The sequence below is a fragment of the Entelurus aequoreus genome, linkage group LG07, assembly GCF_033978785.1.
Source record: "Entelurus aequoreus isolate RoL-2023_Sb linkage group LG07, RoL_Eaeq_v1.1, whole genome shotgun sequence".
NCBI lineage: Eukaryota > Metazoa > Chordata > Actinopteri > Syngnathiformes > Syngnathidae > Entelurus > Entelurus aequoreus.
The window spans coordinates 55184491-55201860 of NC_084737.1; the positions used below are offsets into that span (position 1 = coordinate 55184491).

A 17370-nucleotide genomic window follows, 5' to 3' on the forward strand; every position below is an offset into this window, starting at 1 on the left:
AACTTTAGACCGTAGCTGTAAACACTATTGTGCCTTGTGAATCGATATTTAAAAATTTATAGGGGAGTTATTAGGTAAAACCAGCTTTTCTTACCTTTTGGTGTTTTGTGTATTTGGGATCTGCATTAGTCCCGAACATTTGAAATCACCATGTAGGCATGGCAGTGATATTTATAAAACAATCTTGCCTTTCTTTATACTTCCTCCAAATGAGCCGTTTGGAATTTGTCCAATTTGTGATGTTTTATCCAGTTGTGACACCAGCCGATATCTCCACATATGGTAGATATTTACCCGAAGAGCTTTGCGTGACTCAATAAGCTACCTATTTTTCTCTATCTTTTTGTTGTGGGGCAGACTGGCTCGTTCATGCATCCTCAGCTTCTAATAAAAAGTAGCGTGTAGGTTGAACCTATACCTGTCAGTAGACTCGCAATGGAAGCGCTAAAAACTCAAACATGGCTGGCAGGGAGAAGACGCAGTCAAATTACAGGCACGGAAATAGGACCACCCATAAAACGATGCACCCTGTAGAGACGGTCAGAAAGCGGCTTGAAGATGATCTTTAAAACAAAATCTATGCAAAAGTTTGACCAAACAACCACCATTACATGTTATGTAGACCACAAGGAAGTATTTTAAATGTTGAAAAAATCCTAGTATGACCCCTTTAATCGCTATAGATCCATAACCGATAAAATTGATTATTTTACCCAGCCAGTGGTATTGTAGACATCAAGTATTTGTATTGGGCAATACTGAGAATTTTGGTATTAATCCGATACCAAGTAAAAAGGGCTAGTATCGCAGATACTGATACTTTTTACTTGAAACGTCATGGTCAAAATGTTTTGTGATTTTGTTTCTCGTTAGTTGATTATGATAAAACAGAGCTAATATTTTGTTAAAATAAAATAATATAAGTGCAACAAAAATCATGACAGGCTAGTGTCAGTGCTGACTTTTCACTCTCAGCAGGGAGGGGGAGGTCAACATGTGCCAGAGTGAGCAGCAGAGTGCAAGAGAGAGGTGGAATGTTTGCACAGAGAGAAATAGGAGAAACCCAAACTCTAAGAAAAATCTAGTAATTTGATGGACATATAATGTGGAGAAACTGCAACAAAGTACTGCTCCCATTAAAATAGTATTGGTTCGATACTAATATTCACCTTGGTATTGATACTATCAATATTTGGATCAATAAGCACAGTATGTGTGAATGTTTCTTTAACTTGTCTCTCTTGAAGGGCTGGCAAGGAGCTCTCCAGTTTTGATTTGGACACCGTGTTTGACGTCAACTCCATTGTGTCTGAAGTCCTATTGTAAGTCATCAAAAAGTTATTCAGGCTAACTATTGTTCTAATCATATACAGTGGAACTCGCTTGAGTCACTCCTGCCTGTGTTGACGACCCATTTATGTGGACCAACTCCTCAAAGTCTGAGTCCTGTACTACGAATCATATTTAAGTTATATAGGATTTCTTATTTGCAGTCTGGCTTAACCTACCCAAACTTTGAAGATGAAGGATAGTCGGTTGCACGACCCTGGATAATAACTTCACTATTCAAGCCAGGATTTTCTAATCGTGTCATCAGCGCAGTAGCAGAGCAGGGTTAGCAGCAGATGATCAATCATTATCATGAACATTGTACCGACAACACAGCCGCTTACTTCACTCAGGATTGAGAAAAGCAATTTAGTATATAATACACGAAGAATATAATGATAGTCTTCTTGCTTAATGAAACACAGTTGCAGCTGCTACAGTAAATGTTCTATCAGATCTTATAACTAAAATTTTTGCTTGCAACCCACAGCCTAACAGTTAGTCATGAGACCACTTGTATCCCAAAAACTCGTGAGCTGAAGCACTCGTAACCTGATGGACCACAGTCCACGGTATACACAAACACTTGAAAACCATGTCAACAAAAAATCTTTATTATTCATTTAACCAGAACAACAACTACTACAAATCATGGCAGACTTTATGAGAGACAACAAGGAATACTTTGGGACAAATGATGATCCATAATCTTATATTTTTGAGCTACAAGTTTTAGAAGCTGAGTGATAAGCAGATCCAGCAAGTAGCCGTATTGCTAAGTGCTTAACAATAAATACAAACAACCAACATAATATAACAATCACTTACTGTATAATGTCTGCTCTTACTGGGAGGTCGACTGATGGGATGTTTATATCTTCCCGTTTAGATGAAAAATTAATCATAATTCTCACGCAGGTAAAAAAAATGCGCGAACAAGCGTCTTTTTCGTGATTTTTCTCGCACCCCCAGGTCTAAGTTAAATGTCAATGTTTACCAACTTCTCGTCTTATGGCCACATCCTTCTGATATACTATTGAGACACATAATTTTTCATCTAGAATTAACTTTTACCAAGTCAGAGGCGATGCAACAGCTCACCGGCTCAGTATGTCAATAGTTGCATAAGCTAGTTATCTGTCTGTGATCCCGGCGCCGCTAAAAGTAGTTCCTCAGCATTTGCGCTAATGATAACAATATCCCAAATACTTGGTTAATATTCAGGTCACAAGAATTAAATGTAGTATTGTTGGCATATTTTAGAAGTTCTTTTAGAGGACTTAATAGGCGCAATAGATGACACCCATTAGCTTCATTGTTAGGTACCTCTTACTTGTATGATAGGCAAAATTCCCCCAAAAGCACAGTTTCTTTTTTGCAAGTGATGGCTAGTTTTGCTTATGTCGACAACCACTTATGTTGACACCAGTCAGCCAGTTCTAAGGGGATTGACATAAACGGGTTCCACTGTATCTTGGCCACTCCAGGGAATTTGTCTTTGCATCCAACAAAGTTTCTGTCAACAGTACGTCTGTCAGATGGTTAGAATTTAATAGCAGTTGGAGCCAGCCACGACGAAAAAAGGCCTCAGGAAGTAAAAAAAAAATTATAATTTTTTTGTCCTTTATTTGGTCAAATTTCTCAGTCAACTTCAGTACTAAATAAAAGTATCAAACATGTCAATGTTGTTTCTATTTTAACCCTTTAAAGGCCAATTTCATCCAAATTTGTCAGTGTTTCTATTTTTTTAGAAAGTGAGCTGTCATCCAAATAATACATATTAAAGAGTTGGGATTCAGGTGTAAAGATTAGGCCTGAATACACATAAGATTTGTAGTAAAACAAATGTTGATGCTTTGTTACATTTGTTTAACATGTCAGATTACAAACTTAATAGCAGCTTCGTATCACAGGACAAAAATGACTTATTTTAAAAGTACAATTTCTAACTGCGTAGTTATTACACTATGTGATCATGCTTCTGTTTTGATGTCTGTGTGTATGTGTTGTGTTAGCTTATGCTTATTCTTCCGTCTAGTTTTAACACTGTTTACGTTGGCACTTGAGCCATTATGAAAACGAGTTTTAGTACCAATCCTTAAGTTTTGCCATTGTTTAGCAACTGATACGAAATTCCTTTTGGGTATAAGAAGCTTGTGTTGTACTGTCGGCTCAGTTTTGCCTTTTCTCAATGACGTTTCAAAATGTAACTTCAATATGGATATATTACTAGATATATATTGGATGGTACTGTGTTGTGTGACTACTAGTTCTTCTGCTGCTTTTCTGGCAGCCGTCACGCTTTGCAACACCTGGCTTACTGTTGTGTAACTACTGTACTTAACCAGTAGTGCATGCACAATTTTCAAAAGAAAAATCTGTAACATAATTGGATCAAATGGTCAAAATAAATAAAATAAAAATAAAGTTCTTATTTTTTATTTAGGACTGAAGTTAATTGAGTTTTGTTAAGCAAAGACATTCAGAAAAGATATGAATTCAAAATGTGTTATACACTCTTGACTCCCTGAGGCATTTTTCGTTTTGGCTGGTTCAAATCACTACTATTAAATAAGTAATAGTATAAGGTAAGGGTGAATTTGTCCTGGTAATTTGCTCCAAAACAGGTCGGGCCAACAATCGTAAGTATCAAACTTTTTACTATCAAAAATCTTCATGTCTTTTGTAGGGGAAATTTGGCCTCCCGAGACATCGTGCTAGAATTATTTAGCTTGGTTAATAACGTTTAGGTCTTAGTGGTACTAAGCTAATAACACCAGCCATTAGTGGTGGGTAGAATAGCCAAAAATTGTAATCAAGAGTACCGTTACTTTAGAGTACTATGACTCAAGTTAAGTAAAAAGTATTCATCCAAATAATTACTTGAGTAAGAATGAGTATTCAGTGAAAAAAATACTTAGTAACTGGTAACGTCTGATTTATTTAGTAGCTATTTTTAATGGTACTTTTTCACTACAAGTTTTTCTTCACGTTTGTTCAAGAAAGATTCTGGAGTCTGGATCATGATGTGTGTGGTTTACTGTGTTAATGTTATCCTAGCACACCACATGCATACCAATCAAAACTGGCTAATGCCTGATTTTTTTTACCTTCATGAGTGGGTTCTGTATCAGATGAAAAATCTCTTCAGATTTGGAACGTCTTTTTGTGTCTACCCCTCTTGAGTAAGAATTAAAAAATGAAAAAAAACTCCCAGGTTAAAAAGTAATTCCTTTTGGAGTCACACAACCAGATATAATGGCCAAAAAGAATGTTACCTTAAAAGACAAAAGTCCTTCGATCTATCAAAATACTTGAGTTTGTGTGAACATGTTTGACACCATAGCATTTATATGATGTATCCATATTCATATGATGTATGTTGAAGTCTTAGGGGAACAATGTCTGTCCAATTTTCCCTTTAGTGCCATTTTACGAGATGAGGTCAAGTATGTGCATACAGACGCTGACCTCCTGGCCATAGAGAAGTCATCCAGAGGGAAGAAGGATATTGTGTTGTGTTATGTCAGCAGTTTGGGGACACAAGGTATGCACCCATCAAGGAACAAATACACAGCTCTGTTGTTGTAGTGCTTCACGTAGGTGTTAACAGCCTCCAGCGTACTGTGGGCAGTACAAACTCCGCGCGGAATGTCCACAGTCATCGACGCTTCCTTAGTTGTGTGCACTTTCACGTTAAAGTTTCCTGTAAAATTTCCTTCAAATACTACATTTCCCACAATCCCTCTGCGTTTTTTAAAATGTTTATCTTGTGGAGCGCTACACCGACAATAAGGAAGTAGAGTTCCTCGACCTGCTCATTTTTGCAAAGCAGTGAATTAAAGAGACAGTCTGTGGTATTTATGGCCATTAATTGCCACAAGAGATGAGGAAGAGGAGTATTCTCCGCAGTACAGTTATCCTTTTTTATCGCGTCAATTGGAACCAGACATGACCACAATATAATGATTTCCACGAAGTATTAATGTTATTAATAACTCAAATATATTTATAGTTAAAGCATAAAATTATAGATGCAAAAACGGTTTCAGTCTTGCTGAATCACATTAAAAGCACTAAATGATTATATTTGCATCCATCCTCCCAGTTTTGTGGGCGTTCTGATCATCAGCATATATTCTGCACACATGGATACATCAGACACGAACTGCTTTGAGTATGCGCGGACCTGTGCGGAATACATTCCGCCCGAGTATGCTTAGGCCTTTAGGATGTACAGGCAGTAGTCCAATTGCACCAAACTTGGACCGTCTTAATACCTGAAGTCTGGCACGAATGGCTGCTTGAGAGTACATAGCCAAATACTAGAATGACTGTAATGCGATCACTCCCCAACAATACTTAATGATATTCTCCAAATGTAAAAGACAGATTCACAAAGTAAAAATTAACAACCCACAGGCTCAGTCACAAGTACATTCGAGCATATAGTAAAAGGCGTGTAATTTATTGATGCGATCGGTCCTCCCACATATTATACATGATAACCGCCACCATGAACAAAATGAATATGGTTTAACATTCAACTTTGATTGTGCTTGTATTACTTTAGAGCACAGATCGGTAATGGAGACAGCTTACGTGTACGGCTCCCAATTCCAGTTCATCCTCATAACCGGGGGTCCGGTTTTGAAACACTTAGGGTGAGTTTGTTGTTTTCTCGTATAATCCCATCTTGATTGAAGAAAATCTCAAATGACTATCAGAGGTTGTTTCTTTCTATTAGTGTTTTTGGAGCGTCTCCTTCGTCTCGAGTGTGGTTCCTTCACTGCAGGTCTTCAAACTCTGAGCGCTGCCCTTTGACCCCAATGAGGACACCTTTGTCCACGCTCAGCCTCCACACCTTCCTGCAGCTCATGGAGGCTCCACTCTTGGTAATGAAGCTACTTATACACTCACAAAAGGCGAATAAAATATAACAAATCTTGACTAGACTGTAGTTTAGATTTATTTTTTGTTTTTGTACATTTTCTATCTGCATCTTCTACCTCAACAGTCTGAAGTCTACGAAGATCCTTCTACGGTTCCAGGCCCACAGTTCCCCTACCAGCAGACTCCCCAGGTCTTTCTCTTCTCATACCCAGAAACAGAGCACTTGGACCAGGACAAGGCCAAGGCTCTGGCCTGGAGGCTATGTGGCCTTGCTCGGCTTGTGCTTGTGCACAGGTAAGGTGCAACGTACAATCTAAGTCAGACATGGTTAAGCTACTGCTCGCGGGCCACATACGACACATTAAGCATTTTATTTTATTTTAAATGTTCCTGAATTATTTCATTAAAACTCTTTAACACTAAAACTTAAGCCAGCGACTGGATTTGCAATACTATGTTCAAACTACTATAAGCCTTGAACTATTTGCAAAATTGAAAACATTCCAACTGCTTGTGAACTAAGAGGTTCTATGCTTTCCAGTGATATATACACAATATTTCATAACAATGGACATTTTATACAAAGCAGAGTGGGAGTTTGTTACCAGAGAGGGATGCAGAGGCGGTTTTTGTGTTTTGCCGAGTTGTTTGTTGCATATATGGCGTGATTTTGTTTGATTACAAACAAATGGAGGAGGCGCACACATAGCAGATTCAAGGAGGGTGGAAATCAACTGAATCCCAGTAAAAGTAAATATTCTGTCCCTTGCGTACATGGTTGTGTGACCAATGGCTAAACGCTTTACAAAGTGAATGATGACTTAGAGGTTGACGTAAATTAGAAGGCTTTTTACTGTTGGTGTTTGTCACAGAGTTTACAATGCAAGTATACTCTTATTTTAATGAAAACATATTCAGACAAAAGTCTTGCATGGATAAAAGGTGTAATACATGTTTATATAAGCTCCACAGACAAAGCCAAATAAACATGCAGAGTAGAATACTATTTTTTTTGGAGTCAGCTTATACATTTTACGAAATATTCACAACTAGAATGATTTTTTTAGTGTCATCTTATACATTTTAATTAATATTTACAACTAGTATATGATTTTTTAGCATCAGCTTATACATTTTAAGAAATATTCACAATCTATGAACTACAAAAATATAATATACTGCATATGATAAACCTACAAACAAAGCTTCTTCAAGGCTCAACAGCAATTGATGCAAAGGTTTCGGAGGGAGCTTTGAGAATTACCTTTATTTATTCGGTCTTGTGTTTTTCTTGTTCAGTAAAAATAATAGCATATGCAGGAAAATTTACTCTTTTGTCCATGCGTGCTGAATGCAATACTGCTTCTTGTCTTGTTCTTATTGGGATGTTGTTCTTGTTACTTTCTAATGCAACATTTTTCTGCTTCTGTATTTTAACTTCTTCTTCATATGTAATATTTGGTTCTGCTTTGATTATATCGGACTGCAAATGCTTGTTTCCTGACCATACTACTACCCCTTTTCTCAGCATATTTCTAACATTTGTTCTTTTCTCATTTCTTCCTCCACCTTGTCTTCCCCTCTCTACTTTAGTTCAGTCAGTTTACATATCTTCCTCCAATCCTTCTTCCTCCTTAACTATCCTCTTTTATCTCGATGCAGTCGCAAGAGTCTCTTAAAATAATACACATCATCTCAACAGGAGCACCAAAGTTTAAACAAGATGGCTCCCCTGACTTGTGACCTTTATCATTTGACTATCACAGCCAATAGAAATGGTGGCATTTCATACTAAAATAACCACCAAGGGACACTATGCAACATTACAGTAAATACTCTTCCAAAAAATACATACTGGCCTAAACTTCAGTTAATCTTTGATGTTCAATGGGCATAGTTAAAATTGTAATTTGTTATTTGAGTGTTGTTCTGTCATTATACCCAGTGTAACATTCAAAGCATGCAGTAATACTCAAAAACTGACACATGATGAAAGAAGTAGTTTTAGAATAGGTACAAAAGTACATGGTTTCATACAGTACTTAAGTTCACACAACAAACCCATCCATTTCTGCCTGACCTCGCCTCTGGCTAAATTTTAGAGCTCACTGTGGCCCGCAAGTTAAAAAAAACAGAGGAGCATAAGCAGTAAAACCAACTAGCTCAGAGACAGCTTCTTCCCTAAAGCTGTCAGACTGCTGAACGCTAGCCGGGCTCCATAGTCTCCCTCTGCTCTTCTTTTTACCCCTCTCCTCCCCCCCACACTGACTGCACAAATTCTTATTTATTCCTCGTTCCTCGCCAGCTAATCTCGGTCCTTCCCTTTGTTAAGTGCCTTATGTTATTGCCTGTTTATTATTTATTACTATTTTTCTTTATTGCCTATTTTTTATTTATTACTGTTTTTTTTTAAACTTGCGTACCTGAGTCCAAATTTCGTACCGTACATGTGCACATGTATACGGGTATAACAAATACATCTCTTTGAATCCTTAAATCCTTGAATACATAACCTGTGGTGAAGTATACTGAATATTTGTAGTAAATTTTGAGTTAGGCCATTAGAATAAATTTGTGTTTGTTAACAGGAAGAGCCCGGCTGTAAAAACACCTAGTCAATATAACGCCGCCTACAGACTGTCAGAGAAGGTGTAGTAAAACTGTAGTACACAATTAGGGATACTGTATATTTTTGTTTTGGCTTTATTGCTTTTCAAACCTACTGTACTTCTACTTCTAGGGCTCTGAGGTCAAGTATTTAACGTTACACAGCGTGGATGAGCTGCTGGAGTTCTTCCTACATGATCAAGAAGAAGAACGCCCGGATGAGGAGTTGGAAGGAGGAGATAACAACAATGAAGATGTGTCAGATGGTAATACGAAGAGAAGAACAGCTTAAACACAAGCCAGATATAAATTAGATCTTTTTTTTTCTACAGGGAAGTTAGAGGATGAGATTTCATCTTCTGTGTATGAGAACCGAGGCCACTTGGTGCACATGGACTCAATTACTCTGCTGACACCTGAGGACTTCCCCGCGGCACTAGCTCAAAGTGGCCTCAAGGTGGTGCTCTTTTACCTGAAATGTAAGTCTTGAAGGGCTCATATTTTGCAAAATCCACTTTTCTTACCTGTTGGCACCTGTTTGTTTATATGAGATACCCATAAGTCCTGAAAATGTAAATTCAAACCATGGAGACATTGTGGAGATACTGTATTTAAAAAAGAATTATGCAGTGTTCCAAATGAGCAGTTTGAGAATTGCCAACAATTGTGACGTAGATTCAAATGTTACGTCAGCGGACCCAGTCTTTCCATACCTGCCGCGGTGAAAATGGCTCTAACATTAGCCTTGTCGTTAGCATTGAGTAGTACAAATTCTGCCGCGTTGTTGTTGTCGTCCGACATTGCTAACGTCAAAGGCTCACTAATGTGGAAATGTGTCATTAATAAGGCATGAGACGAAGATGAATTGCATACGCAGTTTTACTCTCCACTTTACAGGCAGTCAGGCACATAAACAATGGCTCCATCAGCATGACATATCTGATTTTTTTTTATTTAAAGCAGATCCATTCTATGTGTCATACTTGATCATTTCGCGATATTGCCATATTTTTGCTGAAAGGATTTAGTAGAGAAAATCGACGATAAAGTTCGCAACTTTTGCTCGCTGATAAAAAAAGCCTTGCCTGTACCGAGAGTAGCGTGACGTCACAGGAGCTAGTATTCCTCACAATTCCCCATTGTTTACAATGGAGCGAGAGAGATTCGGACCGAGAAAGTGACGATTACCCCATTAATTTGAGCGAGGATGAAAGATTTGTGGATGAGGTACGTTACAGTGAAGGACTTGAGAGGCAGTGATGGACGTATCTTTTTTCGCTCTGACCGTAACTTAGGTACAAGCTGGCTCATTGGATTCCACACACTCTCCTTTTTCTATTGTAGATCACAGATTTGTATTTTAAACCACCTCAGATACTATATCCTCTTGAAAATGAGAGTCGAGAACGCAAAATGGACATTCACAGTGACTGAACATGTAAATACACGATTAATAATATTCAGCTTTGCGAAGCTAAAAAAATAGAAGCTAACCTAGCTACGTAGTTAACGTGATAGAATCAGTCTCAAATGCAGATAGAAACTAAATAAAAAAAAACCCTGACTGGATGGATAGACAGAAGATCAAAAATACTATTAAACCATGAACATGTAAATACACGATTAATAATATTCAGCTTTGCGAAGCTAAAAAACTTGAAGCTAACCTAGCTACGTAGCCAAAGTGATAGCATCAGTCTCAAATGCAGATAGAAACTAAATTTAAAAAAACCCTGACTGGATGGATAGACAGAAGATCAAAACTAATATTAAACCATGAACATGTAAATACACGATTAATAATATTCAGCTTTGCGAAGCTAAAAAAATAGAAGCTAACCTAGCAACGTAGCCAACATGATAGCATCAGTCTCAAATGCAGATAGAAACTAAATTTAAAAAAACCCTGACTGGATGGATAGACAGAAGATCAAAAATACTATTAAACCATGAACATGTAAATACACGATTAATAATATTCAGCTTTGCGAAGCTAAAAAAAATAGAAGCTAACCTAGCTACGTAGCCAACGTGATAGCATCAGTCTCAAATGCAGATAGAAACTACATTTTAAAAAAAACCCTGACTGGATGGATAGACAGAAGATCAAAAATACTATTAAACCATGAACATGTAAATACACGATTAATAATATTCAGCTTGGCGAAGCTAAAAAAACAGAAGCTAACTTAGATGCGGCGGCGGGCGTACTCACTGTAGTGCGTCTGCTATCCTGCTCAAAACACAACACAACCTCCTGGTGTTGGTGTTGCTCTAGTCCGCCGCTCCACCGATCGCACCTACAACTTTCTTATTTGCAGTCTCCATTGTCCATTAAACAAATTGCAAAAGATTCACCAACACAGATGTCCAGAATACTGTGGAATTTTGTTGAAGAAAACAGAGGTATTTGAATTGGGTCCAAACACTTCCCTTGACCTCGTGACGTCACGCGCATACGTCATCATACCGCGACGTTTTCAAGCGGAAGTTTCCTGGGAAGTTTAAAATTGCACTTTATAAGTTAACCCGTATTGGCATGTGTTGCAATGTTAAGATTTCATCATTAATATATAAACTATCAGACTGCGTGGTCGGTAGTAGTGGGTTTCAGTAGGCCTTTAACACAACATAATAATATATAAAAAAGACTAATACTTTAATACATCCATTCATCCATTTCCTATACTGCTTATTCTCATTAGGGTTACAGGTAGGCTGTAGCCTATCCCAGCTGTCTGAGGCGGGGTACACCCGAGACTGTTCGCCAGACAATCACAGCTGTAATACATACAACACATAAATAAAACTTGATTTAAGACTTAATTTAGGCCAAAAACATGTGAACTTTGCTTTAGTGAAGCTGCTTCGAGTGAAGCCGTAAAATACAAAACTCCAAGTTGCGAGGGATGATGTATGTACTGTTAACTGTGGTTTCTATTGCTACCTTCAGGGGATGCTGTTTCAATGGCCTTCCACACCTCCTTTCTACAAGTGGCTGAGAGACTTGCAGGTAATCTCTCAATGATTGTGTCATAATACAAGTAGTGTTGCTCATGTATTTTTTGATTACTACACGTTGTAGATAGTGGCGTTGAAGGTGTTCACATGAGCGCAGTGGATTGTGGGGAATGGACTGACCTCTGTGCAGCTCAGCCCGCAGCCTCTCTCCCGATCTCATTCCCTCCCATCAGCGCCTTTCCAAGTGTGCTGCTGTTCCGCCCTCAGGAACCGATCCAGGTGTACCGAGGAATGCTGGGATGCCATGCGCTTCATCGTTTCATTTTGCTGTGAGAGGCTTGTGCTTTCTTTACATTTCAACAATTGCTGTAAGTGGAATAAAAAACATACAGTATATGTAATATCGCACACCTTTTACATCAATCAGTAGTATATAAAAAAAACACATCACAAATGTCTTGTATGTGCCTGTAGCCATCAGTATTCTTTAAATGCTTTGTACTAATATGGGTTAACACATCATAGCTTTATTTAGCAGTCTCCAGGTACAGATGTAGACTGCTGTCAACAGTACACTGAGTATCAAGGCCACCTATTTTTCTATGATTTCACCTTTCAGTTTATTGCAGAAATACTTTTTTCTTCTTCATGTCACAGGTAAGCTGGCTCATTCCAGCTGACTTACTGTAGGGCAGTCCTTCTCAAATAGTGGGGCACGGTGCAATGCCGGGGCGGGGGCGTGTGTGACCTTGGGGAACATGCTTTTTTAGTTGTACCAGAATATGATAAAGCGTATGTAGCACTTGACTTCACTGTAACCACGGTGGGAGACGAGGAAAGACCAGTGTGTTGTTTTCTTTAATGTTAATAAACTTGTATATAGGTATAGTTATAACAATAGCAAAGTCCAGCATGATTGGCTAGTGTGAATGCACTGATATTTTGGTTTACTTTTACATACAAGAAACACACACACACAACATAGTGGGGTCATAGAACAACTGTAATGCGATCCCTTCTCACCGATTATTCTTGATAACCCACACAATTGTATAGTGTTACCTCAGTTGTTGTTATTAGTCAGTTCCAAAGTGTCCACTTAAAACCAAATCCTATGCAAAGTGAAGCTATTTTTCCTACATTATAAGAAATAATGTAAAGCCAGTTAATCCATTCCAGATACTTTCTTTACACTCTTGTTCCAGTATATTCAAGAATGCATGATTTCAACTGATGCAATCACACAACTTTATGGCACAACACCTCATACTGCCGTGAGGTAGCAGTCTTACATGCTTACATGTAGTGTTACATTCTCTCAGCTCAGTGGTTTTGTGGTTAAAGTGTCTGCCCTGAGACTGGAAGGTCATGAGTTCAAACCCCGGCCGAGTCATACAAAAGACTATAAAAATGGGACCCATTGCCTCCCTGCTTGGCACTCAGCATCAAGGGATGGAATTGGGGGTTAAATCACCAAATGATTCCCGAGCGCGGTGCACGCTCCCCTCACCTCCCAGGGGGTGAACATGGGGATGGGTCAAATGCAGAGGACAAATTTCACCACACCCAGTGTGTGTGTGTGTGATGATCGTTGGGACTTTAACTTTAACTTCTCTGGCAAACTGTCTGCTCACCCCTCCTCCATTTACATCAGCATGGGATACAGGGTGGAAGTAATCTTCCAGGCAATCTGAGCACACCAGGTACATTTAAAGTGGCGGACCGCAAGAAACACATGTATCTCTCTTAAGCACTAGCAAATTCCATCTCTGGCATCAAGGTGTCAGTGCAAGACCAGGCTCATACAAATCTACATAGGACAGTGCCATATTACCCTTGATTGTCTGCCGAGACTTACTGTAGTAGTGTAGTGCGTTCAGTGACAGTCTGATAACTCGGACTATAAGACTCTTGTTGACTTTGCTAGGACTATCACTGCATGCATGCTACAACTTTATTTGGGTTAGGGTAATGGTGGCTTATTTCGCAGCCGTACTTCATAAAAAAATTGCAGAGACCATGTCACCAACATGTTTTTAACCGTACTAAAACCGAGACAGTGTACAACAGTAGGACAACCCTGAAATATATTTGGTGAAAATATTCACCAAAAAGAGCACAGTACCAAGTCAAATTTCTTGTGTGTTACATACTGGGTCACTAAAGATTATTCTGATTCCTACATTGATCCTAAAAGTGGTACGTATGAAGACCGAGATACGACTATAGTAATGAAATTAGCTATAATGAAGAAAGCTTTGACGTTTGTGTCCCGAAAGGGATGTTTGTTTTGGACATGATTACAGCTGTGATAAAGTAGCAAAATGCATGTGATGTTGACCATGAAAGATATCTTCACCCAAACAAACACACACACAAAATGCTTTATGAGCCATTTATAAACATCCACAAATCAACATAGAAGAAAAAATATAGACACAAAATAGTCAAAGTCATATTTGGGATACTCACGTGACTGTCAGATGACAACCACACCTAAATGTCTCCTATACTTCATTTAGGAATTTGATGAACCCAAACGCAAAACTATAGGAAACATTTTAGAGTGTTTCCGACATATGGGTCATTATTATTTACTAAGAGTGTGTGTTGTTTTTCATCCAGGAGCCTCTTGGTCTCTCCGCAAGCACTATCTATTCCACAGGAAATATCATCATTCCTTCATGAGGTGCCACATCCTCAGCTAGCGGGCTACAACCCCGACAGAGTGCTGGGACTGTTCCAGACACACACACATTCACGTAAGAGAGGAGGGTAGTGGGTTGTGTGATGTCATGTGTGACGCCATTGTGACGTCTCTTTTCTTGGCAGGTGTATCTGTGTTTAACAAAGCAGCAAAGTTGTTACGAGGCAGAGTTCTGAGCGCGCTACTGACAGATGGGCTGGCACAGGAATGGTAGGCCTTCCTCCTTTTTAAAGTCCTCACAGTCACAAAATGTTTTATTTTTGGCCAGTTTGCTGCAGTAATATGTAAATCTTCTTTTGGTATTTTCAATAGCCAAAATGTGGCCTTGTGGAATTTGTGGTTAGCATAACAACAACATGCATCTTATATTATTGTAAAGTGCAGTGATTCTCAAACTGTGGCAGAGTCTTGTATAGAAAGTATGGCCAACTAAACGAGAGGCGCCATCTTTGCTACCAATGACCAGTGCGGAAGCATGCAATTACAGTCGTTCTGTTGTTAGTTTTCCTAAGGAAATCAACCAAAATAGTAATTGTAAACATAATCCAGCTCATAAACGTAAAATAAAATATGGTTTAATTCATCAAAGTATAATTTTGCGGCCGTATTTGATGCATTCTGCTGCTACATTCATGTAGTGTTTCCTGACCAGCATGCTCTATAACACGCACCAGACGGTGCAAAAAAGAGTAGAAAAAAATACACCGAATTAACAAAAAAAATAACTCATTACCCTCATTTTGCCAAAATCTTAATTTGCTTTGGACCAACAATCACAAAGAAATTATAACTTTTGTGTGAAGTATGTGAACTGTGGTGGCTGCCTCCAAGAAAGTGGACAACCTTGCCTAGTGCCCCTCATAAGATGAAACCTTGGAGAGATTTTGCTGTTAGTTCTAACTGATGCTGTAGGAAAACTATATAGAACCTTGATCCATGCTATAAATGAATCTCCAAATCCAAATTTTTGTAGAGTAACTAGAAGAAATTTCCAATTTACTCTCATGTTTTTTCAGCACCTAATGAAACAACAGCGGTTTTTAGATTATGACTAACAAAATAGAAAGTACTATATATGGAGTGACTTCTTCTAATCTTTGAGCTAATACTTTGCAGATAATTTCAAACTCAACATTAATCAAGGAGATTGGCCGGTAACTGGACAGAAGTGTTGGGAAGGAATGAGTTTTCTTTAATCTCTAAGGCCATTTTTGTAAATATTGGAGCTAGCAGTGACCAGTATATTTTGTAGTATACTTTGTTGATGCACCTTTGGCAGAAATTACAGCCTGAAGTATTTTTGAATACGATGCCACAAGTTTGGCACACTTATCTTTGGGCAGTTTAACCCATTCCTCTTTGCAGCACCTCTCAAGCTCCATCAGGTTGGATGAGAAGTGTCGGTGCACAGCTATTTTTAGATGTCTCCAGATGTTCAATCAGATTCAAGTCTGGGCTCTGGCTGGGCCACTCAAGGACATTTACAGAGTTGTCCTGAAGCCATTCCTTTGATATCTTGGCTGTGTGCTTAGGGTCGTTGTCCTGCTGAAAGATGAACCGTTGCCCCAGTCTGAGTTCAAGAGTGCTTTGGAGCAGGTTTTCATCCAAGATGTCTCTGTACATTGCTGCATTCATCTTCCCCTCTGTCTCGTCTCCCAGTTCCTGCCGCTGAAAAACATCCCCACAGCATGAGGCTGCCACCACCATGCTTCACTGTAGGGATGGTATTGGCCTGGTAATGAGCGGTGCCTGATTTCCTCCAAGTCTGATGCCTGGCATTTATGCCAAGGAGTTCAATCTTCATCTCTTTAGACCAGAAGTCTAGGTGCATTTTGGCAAACCTTTTACGAAGCAATGTCTTCCGTCTGGTCACTCTACCATACAGGCCTGATTGGTGGATTGCTGCAGAGATGATTGTCCTTCTGGAAGGTTCTCCACGGAGGAATGCTGTAGCTCTGACAGAATGATCATCTGGTTCTTGGTCACCTCCCTGACCAGGGCCCTTCTCCCCCGATTGCTCAGTTTAGACTGCTGGCCAGCTCTAGGAAGAGTCCTGGTGGTTCTAAACATTTCCATTTACCATGATGGAGGCCAATGTGCTCATTGGCAGCAGATTTTTCTGTACCCTCTCCCAGTTTTGTGCCTCAAGACAATCTTGTCTCGAGGTCTACAGACAATTCCTTCAATTCTTCGACTTCATGCTTATTTTGTGCTTTGCCATGCGCTGTTTAGTGTCGGACCTTTATATATAGACAAGTGTGCCTTTCCAAATCATGTCCAACCAACTGAATTTACCACAGCTGGACTCTAATTTAGTTGAATGTACATTTCAAGGATGATCAGTTGAAACAGGATGCACCTGAGCTCACTTTTTAGCTTCATGGCAAAGGCTGTGAATACCTATGCACATGTGATTTTTTATTTTTGTATTTTTAATACATTTTCAAAAATCTTTTCAAAAAACTTTTTAACATTGTCATTCTAGGGTATTGTGTGTATCATTTTATATATATATATATATATATATATATATATATATATATATATATATATATATATATATATATATATATATATATATATATATATATATATATATATACTGTATATATATATATTTTTTTTTAAAATAATGTCCTGCCCAGCTTCTCGGGCAAATCATATAGCAGATGTAGATGCCCATATCGGCTGTTCAGATTTACTTTACAAAAGAGAAGTGTAGGATACTTCTCTTGTTGCCTTACTTGTATTTTGACTTTATTAAATGTATTTATATTATCATTTGGTGCAGCCGGGCCGGAGCAGGAGGGGATAGAAAGAGAGAAAAAGGAAGACAGAGGGGGGAATTGTGGGGACAAGAGGGGGATTAGACA

The 17370-nt window shown here is 38.7% G+C and overlaps 1 protein-coding gene across 3 annotated transcripts in view; it reads left to right on the forward strand.

Annotated features, from left to right (window-relative positions):
• Positions 1 to 17370, forward strand: part of txndc16 (thioredoxin domain containing 16) — a 43704-nt gene that overhangs the window by 7638 nt on the left and 18696 nt on the right. For 2 of the 3 annotated variants that reach the window (XM_062054005.1, XM_062054008.1), the window contains 12 exons: positions 1248 to 1322; positions 4755 to 4876; positions 5903 to 5993; positions 6077 to 6224; positions 6347 to 6516; positions 8811 to 8871; positions 8963 to 9095; positions 9162 to 9308; positions 11783 to 11842; positions 11915 to 12119; positions 14416 to 14552; positions 14623 to 14707. In XM_062054005.1, coding sequence (XP_061909989.1) covers positions 1248 to 1322; positions 4755 to 4876; positions 5903 to 5993; positions 6077 to 6224; positions 6347 to 6516; positions 8811 to 8871; positions 8963 to 9095; positions 9162 to 9308; positions 11783 to 11842; positions 11915 to 12119; positions 14416 to 14552; positions 14623 to 14707 — 1434 coding nt within the window. The remainder of the gene's footprint in view (positions 1 to 1247; positions 1323 to 4754; positions 4877 to 5902; positions 5994 to 6076; positions 6225 to 6346; positions 6517 to 8810; positions 8872 to 8962; positions 9096 to 9161; positions 9309 to 11782; positions 11843 to 11914; positions 12120 to 14415; positions 14553 to 14622; positions 14708 to 17370) is intronic. The other variant, XM_062054007.1, reaches the window with a different exon arrangement.